Here is an 11,799-nt window from a genome sequence, read left to right as displayed (position 1 = left end):
TTCTCTTCACATTTTGCAGGAGAAACTGTTGAGAGGGCCTAATGAAACAGGGATAGCTGCTAGCGAAACTTGCACTGCAACCTGCTTTTTATCCTTTTTTAAGTTCCATGTAAAAATAAATGTTTTTCAACCTAAGTTAACTGTAGCAAATACGTCCATTAAAAAAAAAGAAACCACATACATAAATAGGGTTTTTTTTTTTTTTTTTTAGTTGCCTTGTTTTCAGAGTCATGATGTGAAAGAAAAGCAGATCTTCTTAGTTCAGCCGCAAATTGCAGGAAACCAGGAGTGCCCCAATTTCTGAAGTGCTACACGTCTATCTTTTCAATGAGGAAATACCAGGCATCAAGGATTTAGATTTTAGAATATTTTAATATCCATTTCTTCAGTGGATGCATTTTCAAATAATTAGAATTAACAATTTAAAAAGAGCAGAGTGAAGGAACGATGGAAAAATGCAAACAGTTGGCTCTTGCTAATTTAACTTTAGGTTCTAGGCATGATGTGATTTTCTGAAACAATCAACCAAAAAATGCTTATCTCAAAAATCTAGAAATGCAAACGCAGACAGATCTTTGGAAACTACAAATTATTACAGTCCACGTAGCGGGAAGCACGCGGCCCTCTGGCTCTCAGTGTCAAGTGCAAATGTGCAGGTGTTGCATAATCTGTGTGACTCTTCAAGCTACTTAAGGGCTTCATAACTGATGCTCTACGTTTGTTTGCACTGGATAAAATTGTGTGTGTGCTTGTTTATATATATATATATATATATGTATATACATATATATATATATGTATATATGTATATACATATATATATGTATGTGTGTATAGTTCGATCTGACTTGGGGCCAAGAAGAAAACAGCAGTTGCAACTCAAAGCAACTATTTACACACATTCAGTTCTGAAGTATTGCTTCCTGACCTAAGTTCGTAAGAGGTATTGCCACTGTGAAGAATACATCCATCGTGCTGGTAGCGCTTGAACTGCTTCTTAGGGACCTGTCTTCAGTGACTATTTGTTCAACGCCAACAGAGCTGGGCGCATGGCATTCCCACTGCAGAAATTCTGTGGTCCTGCATTGAGGTATGCTTCAGGGCAGGGAACCGGGAAGGACCCATGTCGCCTAGTGGCCCAGAGAGAACATCTGTACTGGTTATTTAGGAAGGCTCAGGGTGTTTTTTTAAAAGACAATTTTAAAACTGTGGGAGAGCCATCCATCAAAGGCTCCAACTTGCACACTGCTGGACCAGATCGCCAGATGTTAAGACCCTCTCCCTGCCGTCTGCAGCTTCCCAGGGTCAGGAATCACAAACATCCTTGCAGCAGGGGAAGGAATAAGAGAATGTGCTGGGGAGGACGCATGTGCAGAGATGAACCTTGTAGGGCGTGCTCTGAGTGGAACAGCAGAGACACAGCTGACGAGTCAGCAACTGCCCAGCCCCTTAGCTGCTGCCAGAGCTATGGAGCCTGGGGAAAGAAGGCAAAGGGACAGGACCACACTCAGATACACGCCTTAACACTGATAGAAGCCCCTAACACCCACCTTCCCTATGGGCAAGGACAGCATCGGGTAGTGTTTTAAAACAAAAATAAAAATAAAAATTCTGCAGGATCTTGTAAGAATACATTCTTTAGAAGCAAGAGGTATTGTCACACCATCCTTTCTCCGGCATCGGAAGACCAACAAACTGACAGTAAAACCTGAAGGAAGATCTTGGTTACTGAGAGCGCTCCTGACTCGCTTGGACATCAAGACCCTGGCTGTGGCCATACTGCTGGGACCCATGCATGTCCCCAAGGAGAGCTGGCCGATCAGAATCAGTATTTCCTGATACCAGAAATGGCAGATTGTGTATGAATTTGGGGGGCGGGGTTGATAATGGGACCTGATGTAGATGTGACAGTTACACAGAGATTTTAGCAGCGAAAAGAAAATGCACAGGGCATGCCGGTAAAGACCTTCAACAGAGAAGGAGCTAGTCCTCAAATTATCCTGTGAACTGTATGCCAGTGTCACCTGGAAAATGACCACGACAAGGCAACTCTAGCTTGAGTTCAACACCACGTACGCTTCAGACTCAACATGGCAAAACGTCATCACAGGCAGGATTAGCAACAAAGGGCCCAGAAGTGATTTTCCTTAGGTTTTCTACACTTGCCCTGGTTTAACACCTCATCTGCACGTGGACTATTCTGTCTCTACGCACAGTGTAAGAACTCCACCTAAAGGGGGCTCAGATTCACTCACTAGGTTCAATCCTGCCGCACAGAGGCCCAGCGCAAGCCAAGAACGGGAAAGGATGAGAAACTTCTGGGCTGTGTGGGAGCCAAGCCCCTGCCGGCACTGCCTGCCCACCCTTGTGCTCTGCCCAGGCCTGCTGCCTCATACAGAGCAGGGCTCTGACTGGACCCCTGCGGCAGGCAGGCCCCGTGGGTACTGATCTGCAGCTCGCAGGGCAGAAGCGGCTGCGTTAGTTAGGCTGAAAACCGTGGCTGGGAGCATCTCTGGCCCAGAGTGCTCTGGCCACGTCCGTCCAGGTCCTGCTCAGTCCCTGTGTGGGGACGTGGCCCAAAGCGGCCAAAGCACTAGTGGGCATCTTCTCACCCTGCTGTGTGCTCTGCAGACCCCCTTTCCCCGACCCAGCCTATCTCCCTTCACCACAATGACCTGGCAGCCCCTCCCCCCGAAACACGCACTTCCTGATAAATAAATAAATAAATAAATGCAACCCTCAGACGTTTATTTCGAGTTTCCCTCTCAGAGGATTCAGCTTCAAAGACAAACCCCTTCGCTCCCAGCTGGAAGACCCCTTGGTTTCCGGGGCAGAATGAAACACGGCTCTTAAATACCTGAGGCCTGGGTTCACGAGCTCATCCCTGGTTAGCATCTGGAATTTGGGCCTGCACGTGGAAGAAGCCCTAACGCCGCCTGGCCGGGGAGCGGTGCCCCCTCAGCCCCGAGGGCCCAGGAGCTCTGGAAGGCGCAGGTGGGGAGGGCGCGGGCCATCCAGGCTGGCGGCTGCTCGCACCCCACGCCCCCCCACCGCCCCTCACAGTGAGTTACTGGCACTTGATCTCAGATTCATAAATGAAAGTGTGTGTGCGTGTACATGTTTACATAGAAAGATCAGGGCACTGGGAAACACTATTACGTACACAGAAAAAAATAAACCGCAAAAACATTGTATTAGCAAAAACAAAACAAAACAAAACAAAAACACAAACGACGACAAAACAAAAACCCAAAGTGTCTTGTGAGGAAAAGCAGTAAGAACGCTATCAACCACAGCTTCTGTTTAAAAAGTCCAGCGATACCCAATGCCATGATCTCCACCGGCGGTCTCTGTCCCCAGACTAGACGCCGCGGCCAGCCCCCGAAGGCACTTGTTCTCCACGCTGCTGGACGGTCACACCCAGGGGATAGGGCTCCAGGGAAGAAAAGGAACGAGATGGATGGAAACGACCCCTGAATAGCTGTGGTCCGCACAGACGTCAGGGCTGCCACGACCACATGACACCACGTCCAGGGACAGAGGCTGTGGTGCTCGGGACGCACAACAGGCAAGTACAAACGTGACTGGGTTTCAAGGAGCAGAGCACCGCGGCAGCGACGGGCGCTGCGTCACACGCTCTCAGAAACGTTGAGCCTGGTGAGCTCGCTGGCTTCTTCGGCGCCCGCTTCTTCACAGTCGCTTTTCTCTATGGCTTTGCCAAATCGACACCTTTCTTCAGCTGTGACAGGCTCCTTCCAGGGCCTCTTAGAGGACAGGTGACCATCCCTGGCCTGCACGTTGTTTTCGGAACCCGGAGGCGTCTTGTCCGCACTCTGGACAGAAGGCACCAGGTTGGCGATCTCGTCCGTGGGAGACCGCCCGATGCTGCCGTCCACCTGGACTCGGATGTCCGGGGAGATGGACAGCTGGTGCTGCGGCACGGCCCCGCTGTCCGTGCACTTTGGGTACAGGTAGGTCTTCATCTGGCCCTTGCCCTTGACGTTCACCGTCCCTCGGTAGTCGAAGTCATAGCCCATCTTGCTCAGGACGCGGTAGCTCTCCTCGCTCACCTGGATCCGGCACTCCACCCCCGTGCTGTCCATCCTGCTGGCGATGTTGACGGTGTCGCCCCAGATGTCGTAGAGCAGCTTGGTGGTGCCGATGACCCCCGCCGTGAGCGGCCCATGGTTGAAGCCCACCCTGAGCTTGAAGTTGAACCACAGCATGTTGCTGTTGAAGTCGTCCACCACGCGCATCATCTCCTTGGCGAACTCAAACAGGACCTGCAGGTGCTCCTGCGGGTGGCTGCCGTCCCGGCATTGCGCGCCGTTCAGCCCTGACGCGGCCATGTACGTGGCTCCGATGGTCTTGATCTTCTCAATGCTGCCGTAGCCCGGCCTGCTCAGGAGCTCATCGAAGTCCCCGATGAGCTCGTTGAGGACGCGGTAGCACTCCTTGCCCCCCTCGTAGTTCTCCTCGTAGAACTCGCTGAAGTTGACGATGCTGGCAAAGATGACGCCCCCGCTGTCGTGGTTCTTGGAGTAGGTCTGGGAGACCTTCAGCTGCTCAGCCACGTGGTAGGGGATGATGTTCCTCAGCAGCCAGTCAGCTTGGTCCCTCATGCTCTGGATCTTGGTGCGGTGGAGGTCCGCCTCCACGTCCCCGTGGTAGTGCAGGCGGTAGCTGACCTCAAATTCTCGATTCAGGAACCAGACCAACAAGAGCAGGAGAAAGAAGACAAGAACCCCCTCCTGGCCAATCAGGCTGGCTGCTCTGCCGTCACGCGGCAAGGAACTGTTGCACGGATTCCCCTTGGAACTGGAGAGTAAAGAGAAGAGAACCGATGTACCTTCTTAAATGCACGTTTTAAGGGAGAGATTGCTGCTCAGGACTTGCGGGTTCTGAAACAGCCCAGCTAACTAGCACTCGGCACCAAATTCTGGGGCATCGACAGCACGCAGCCGCCAAGCGCCCCGCTCCCGTTTAGCTGGCTGGCTGGAGCGGTGCAGAAATAAAGGCTGACCTTTGTCACTGGCTTCTGAGTAAGCACTTGGTGACTGTGGTTCTTCAGGAGCCTTCAGCTCCTGGACTTTTAACATCTTTTCTTTACCCCCAACTTTCTATTTTGAAAATTGTCAACCTTACAGGAAAGTTAAGAGGCTACTTAAAACATTCATACACTCCTCTCCTGGATTCAACAATTGCTGATGTTTCCCTGCTTTGCTCTTTCCCTGTCAACACACACTCATGCACACACGCCTCTCCCACTGAACATTCTGAATGTAAACTGCAGACATCATGACACTTGGATCCTGAATACTTCAGTCCCTATCTTCTAAGAATAAGGACGTCTCCCAACGTAACCACACTACCATCATCATACCCGAGAAATTTAACATTCTCTGACGCACTCCCTTTTTAGATTTCTCATCCAATGTTAGTTCTGAAAGATGTGTACTTTTACAAAGGATTTTGGTAAGTTCTCTACTGTCTACCTGTATAAAAGTCCACCAACGTACCATTAGCCTCTTCTGGGTTAGTTCTATTTTGCCAAAGTCATTTAAGACAATGTTAACATTTTAAAAAATAGTATGTATACTTTCAAGAGTAGCACATTGTGAGAAACTCAGACAGCATAAATAGTGGTAAAAAACAAATGTCTTTCCTTCAGAGAAGTATTGATTTTCTTGTGGTTGCAAGAAATTCTAATACATGGATGTACTGTAACAACCAGACCCCAACCCTGGGCCTTTGGGGCTGCGTCCACCGCTTACTACTGGCGAACACCGCAGGGACGCTCCTGTGCACAGGAGGGAGTCTGTCTGTGGGACAAACTACTGGAGCCGGAACCACGGAGTCACTTCAACTACTGCACATTTACAATTCCAGCAGAAATTTTCCAATTGCCTTTCTCATTTCTGTTCCCTCCGATGACAGCGTGCTCTCGAGGCGGGGGGCTCTCGGGGGGTGGGGGGCTGTTCTGCAGTTGGACGGTGCTGACCAGCAACAGGTGTGACTGAAGATTAGTGCCAGGAGCACGGTCTCTTTGCAAGTTCCTTTTTTAGATACAGCTTTTCCATTTAAAAGTACTACATACTCATGAGAACAAATGGAGGGGAAAACGCAGAAAGAAAAGATTTGGTCATCACGGACCACGCAGAGGCAATCACTGTTAATGAGCATGGCATTTCCTTGTCTGTCTTCTGTTTGTTTACAGAGCTGTGAGTGCTCTGTTCATGTCAATTCTGGGCTCTCATGTGCTTCTACAGCACACAGAGTGGTCTTCTAGATCTTATGTAGCAATGGGCTGAGTCACTATAAATATGATTCTATATAAAATGGATAGGTCCTCAGTTTAGATAGCTCCATGGCACAGAAAACTCAATCCTGTAATCAGAATGTTTAAGAAGTTTTACTGTTACCTGTGACTTAAGGATATTATAAAAAATAACGAAATTGACCAATCTGGCCATAATGGTCCTCCATGAAACACAGTCACAGAAGCCCTGACCTTGGAATAAGAATCCCCAGACTCTGTCCCAGCTGACTACTGCGGAGTTCTGGAACCCTGGGCAAGATTTCTAGCTCTCAATTTCCTCACGTGTAAACTGAAGATGGGCTGGAGTATTGCTAAGTCCCTCCTGGCCTCAGGTTCTGTGCAAAAGGAGTTAACAGAGCAGGCCTGAGGCTGCTAGCCACAGAAAGGCCTACTGGCAGCACTGCCCTAGGCTGGCATCAGGATCTCAGATTTGGGGAGGTTCCTGCCCCCCTTGATAAAAGGGGCTCACCGCGTCTACACTGCTTGTGTAAACAAGGTGGTTTATGCTGAGGACCTGCCTTCCTTCCGAGAGTCCGGAGTTTTGATTGATGCCAGGCAGAGATGCCTATCTGACTAGCCTCTAACAGAAACACTGGGTACAGAGTCTCTGATGGGCTTCCCTGGTGGACAACATTTTACCTGTTGTGTCACAGCTCATTGCTGGAGGAATTAAGAATGTCCCAGACTATGTGGTAGGGACAGCACTCTTGAAAGCTGGCACTTAGTTTCCTCTGGACTCTATCTCATGTACCTTTTCTCTCTGCTGATTTTGCTTTGTGTCCTTTCATTGTAATAAATCACAGTACAACTATGTGCTGAGTCCTAAATCCTCCTAGCAAATTGCTGGTTCTGGGGGTGGTTTGGGGGATCCCTGCCATAAGTTCCCTGTGAGCCGGCAACCAAAAAAGGCCTCTGTGGTAAGACACACCACACTTACTTATTCTTCCAATGGTCATTTAATCAAATGGCAACACAGATTATGAATCTCAAGTACTGAACAATTAACTGAAATGACCGAAACAGATTTGTGTTCAGCCTTGCAAGCCCTCTAACAAGCTTGAGAATAGAGAGAGAATCTGCCCCAGGAGGCAGAAGGCCTTCTCTTGTGTGGGCCCATCTCGGTGGGTGAGGAGGGAACCTTTCTTTCTGTTTCTCCAAAGTGGTGACATTAAGGAACAGTCCCCTTTATAAGTACATGTCACCGAGGCTCACCACCATCTTCACAGTCCAGTCGGGCTTTGTAGCCCTGGGGCAGACATGGGTGATGTGTCCGGGTCTCCTCAAGCAGGCTATTGCTCTCGATGCTTTTCTCACTGTGCTGTGGCCAAAGCCAGCAGTGTGGCCTGACTCCGGAGAGGGGCACAGGCCAGTCCCTCTGCACAGAGGAGGGGAAGACTGGAACGTAGGCCAGCATGAGGGAGAAGGGCACCAGACTGTGACATGTGCTTTCTCCTTTGTTTGAAAGGAGAGCCCCAATCCACAGATCTACATTTAGTGCCCAAGGGGCTGATGTGCTGCAGAAGAGATGTGTGACGGGTAGGTGAAGGAATTACTTCCCATCCATAACCAGTATTTCTCATTCCGCCACAGAAGGAGCCAAGATGGTGGTCTTATTCCTACATTCGAACAGCAAAGGTCAGTTCCAAACAGAGGAATTCTACATGACTCAATGCAAGAGTCAATCTATGACTTAACGGTGGGACATTAAGTCACAATTGGAAGTTGAGAAAAATGCAGTATATCCATGATCACAGAGAAAAGGGGTTAAAACGTCAAGAAAAACGGAAAAAAAAAAAAAAAAAAAAAAAGATCACTCATGGTCCTAACCAGCTTAACATGGGATCTGTTAACATTCTGGTGTATTCAGCGCCATTTAAAATCTATGCCTAGAGATGCGAGGTTGGGGGAGTGACTGAGCAATGGCACGGGGGTACTTCTGGGCACTGGGAATGTTTCATTTCTTGGTCCGAGCGGCAGTTTAGTGGGTGTGCTCACTTATGAAAAGTCAATGAGCTGTATTCTTATGATCTGGGTACTTTTCAGTGCACATGTTATATATTCATCAATAAAAAGTTTACTTAAAAAAAGGTGCTAAGTGTTTTGTTTCCAAATAAATACTATAGTCGTGATGGTAACAGAAACACATGTGCACTGGGCCTTTGTTCCATACTTTAAATCTCCTTCCCAGTGTCCATAGGTCCACAGAGATTTAATATTTTAATTGTAGAAACAGAAAAAAAAATCATTCATCACTCATTACCAGATCATAACTATTGCATATCTTACATTTTTTTCATATGTATAATGAAATCTGACAGGATGTTTCCAATTCCACATAAGTGTTTTTCTTATTGGTGCATTTTAGCAGTGGCAATATTTGAGTACATGTATCATAATTCATTTCTTTTTATTGGCAACTGAAGTTCTGGATTGTCTCCTCGGCGGATAAACAAAAATAGAATTATTACGTCAAAGGCTATAAACACTTTTGTAGACGGATCGCCAAATTACTTTCCAAAACTATGTACCATTCTGAGGAGTGATGAGGCATGGCAGAAAGAGGGGGGCCCACTAGTGTGGGACGCCAGGGTTCACACACTTCCAATGACTAGCTGTGTGACCACAGACAGGCTCCTTAACTTCTCTCAACTTCAGTGTCCTCATCTGGAAAACGGGGACAAAGCCGCCTGATGTGTCAGGCTACTGTGAGAATTAAATAAGCCATGTATTTTAAGTGCCTGGTAGCTTAACAAAATAAACAGTGGCAGGGTAGGAACGCGCCACACCTCCACCCGCACTGGGTATGCACACTGTAACTTTGTGAACGTCCAATTTAAAAGACCAAAAGGAGGTGTGTAGTTATTTAAACGTCCGACGACTTCGGGAGTAACCTATTTGGCCTCTACCTACATTTCCCCCCGTGAATTTTTTTGTTTTTTTGTCCTTTATTTATGCAGGCCCTAACCAGCTCTTTAGGTGACGGCCCACAGCTATCTGTGTGCCCACACCCCATTGGTGTGTCAGTCAGCCTTTTATTTTTGTGCGTGTGTGGCTTTATTATTTGTAAGACTGGAAAGTTATCTGTTTTAGAGGCCTGCAAACTAATGTTATTTTTTCTAGACTTTTATATAGTCTTTTATAATTTAATGCTTATTTCTAACTCTTCAGTTTATTTAGATCTTACTTTGATGTCTATAGTAAAACAAGGGTCTAACGTTTATTATTTCAAATTTCCAGTTAGCAATTTCAAAATATTTTAGGGAATTAAAATAAGTACTGTCCTAGACTTCACAGATTTCCTTCATAACATGCTGAAATCTTATGTAAAACTGAGCCAAATCTAGTATGTTCTTAACAATCATTTCGTTTTTTCCAGTAAGATACTGTAACTATGATCTGTTATTTCAACAAGTACATACTTTCCACTTATTCTTTTAAGAATTACATATGGTTCTTTTTCTTTAAGATACAACTGCTTTTTCGGAAGTTACTCTCGTTTGTTCAGATACAAGCATGATGTTAACAGCTTACCTGAAATTCTGTCCCACATCCAGGTGTGAAATTACTATGGAACTGAAATTAAAATGCAGAAAAATATTATTATAAAAAGCAAAGAAGGCATTACATAAAGTGATCTGAGAAGAGTTTAAATAAACAATTTTCCTTTTTCAAATATGGAGATCAAGTTAGATAACTAAGTATAGTTAATTCTTTATTATAATTTGATGCTGGGTGTTAACTAAAAATCACAACAGGCACAGGGCACCTGGCTAGCTCAGTCGGTTAAGCATCTGACTTCTGTGCTGACAGCTCAGAGCCTGGAGCCTGCTTCAGATTCTGTGTCTACCTCTCTCTCTGCCACTCCCCTGCTCATGCGCTCGCGTGCTCTCTCTCTCTCTCTCAAAAATAAACACATATTTAAAAATTAAAAAAAAAAATCACAACAGGCAAAGTCAGTGACATAGCTAATAGGCCTTCATGTAAGGTGTGGAACAGACGCACCGTCACCAAAGAGTGACATCTAACAAGGAGTCTCCAAGGCGTTCATGTGACTGTTAGGACTCATCTACAGGTTCCCAAAGGCTAGACACCAGTCATGATGAACCGCAATGCCTGTTCACAAAGGACCGATTTAGAAAGGAGCTCAGGAGGGGCGCCTGGGTGGCTCAGTCAGTTAAGCATCTGACTTCGTATCTTGGCTCAGGTCATGATCTCACAGTTCATGAGTTCGAGCCCTGGATCAGGCTCTGTGCTGATGATGTGAAGCCTGCTTGGGATGGTGTCTCTCATTCTCTCTGCCCCTCCCCCTGATTGTGCTCTCTCTGTCTCTCTCAAAATAAATAAACTAAAAAAAAAAAAATCTGTTAGAGAGGAATTCAGGAGACGCTGGCTACCTGAGAAGCTGGTGGTCCCAAAGCAATCAAGTCCCAGTTTGGGGCACAGAAACCACAGACTATAAAGAACTCCCTCTCGGTGTTGGAGCAGGACCCATGACCTGCAGGATCCTCTCCACATCCCTCATAGCCTCTTCTGGGGTCCTGTTGCACCCAGCTTCCCCCCAGGCCAGCAAATCAGCCTCGTGCCCCCACATTTCCTGGTCCTCTAGATCCACCTGCCCTGCTCACCATGAAGGGGGACCTTACACAGCCTCTGCCAGCAGCTCCCCTGGGCAGCAGAGGCCAGGGGACAGCTCAGAGCGACTTTCACCATCACAGGAGGTATTAGATGATGTCACAGGGAAGGAGAGAAAGAGTGACAGCAGAGACACTGCTCTGAGTCTGAATGTCCTCTCCTCTCCTTGCCCAGACATGGCGGTGACACTGGTTTTCCACGTGTGCACAGCCCTTCTTTCACATCTGCATCCCCTCAAGGCTGGAGCGGTTCTTGGAAGTCCCCTCCCCTACACAGGGGGCTTGTTCATCACTCCGGCAGCTTCCTACCCTGTGACCCTGCAAGGCTCAGTGGGGCCGACAGGGTCGATGGGCTCAAAGGATTTTGCAAGTAGGGAGGACTACCGGGTGCAGGGGAGACTCAGGATGCCAGCCGCACCCCAACATCTGCTCTTTGAATTCTGGACAAAGGTGATGGAAGTAGTCCCTGATCACTCTGGTCCCAGTGGAAAAGCCCGGCACCAGTGACTGAAGGACATTGTGAACGGCTGATGGGGGATCTGTGGTGGTTCTCTTAAAAGGTTAAAAGGCATGATGAATCCTGTGCTCTTGGGAGAGAGTTTTATAATGACCCTGATTCCAGACGGCCATACCTTCAGAAAGGAAAATGTACACTGTGTTCTGCTTAAAGTAATTTAACTATTTATTAAGGTTTCCTTTCAGATGCTGAAGGACAGCTTTACTTAAAATTCCCTTTTGATCTTAATTTGCAGAGAACTTGAGCGTCTTTCATGTCGTCATTATTATGTGAAATAAACTGAGGAGAAGGGTGCTTACTCTGTCCGTTACCAACCACTGCTCTGGTCAAGT

The 11,799-nt window shown here is 47.3% G+C and overlaps 1 protein-coding gene across 2 annotated transcripts in view; it reads right to left on the bottom strand.

Annotated features, from left to right (window-relative positions):
- Positions 1-352: 352 nt before the first annotated feature.
- The window catches only part of ADCY9 (adenylate cyclase 9), a 133,383-nt gene continuing 121,936 nt past the window's right edge, over positions 353-11,799 (bottom strand). For both annotated transcript variants that reach the window (XM_086692130.1, XM_086692129.1), the window contains exons 10-11: positions 9,851-9,892; positions 353-4,818 (exon numbers count right to left, since the gene is read on the bottom strand). In XM_086692130.1, coding sequence (XP_086548256.1) covers positions 3,630-4,818; positions 9,851-9,892 — 1,231 coding nt within the window. In that variant the 3' untranslated portion in view covers positions 353-3,629. The remainder of the gene's footprint in view (positions 4,819-9,850; positions 9,893-11,799) is intronic.

Source organism: Puma concolor, chromosome E3 (genome assembly GCF_028749965.1).
Source record: "Puma concolor isolate L17-30 chromosome E3, mPumCon1.1.hap2, whole genome shotgun sequence".
NCBI lineage: Eukaryota > Metazoa > Chordata > Mammalia > Carnivora > Felidae > Puma > Puma concolor.
The sequence above is the reverse complement of the archived record's forward strand: the minus strand, read 5'-3'. Positions and strand labels throughout refer to the sequence as shown.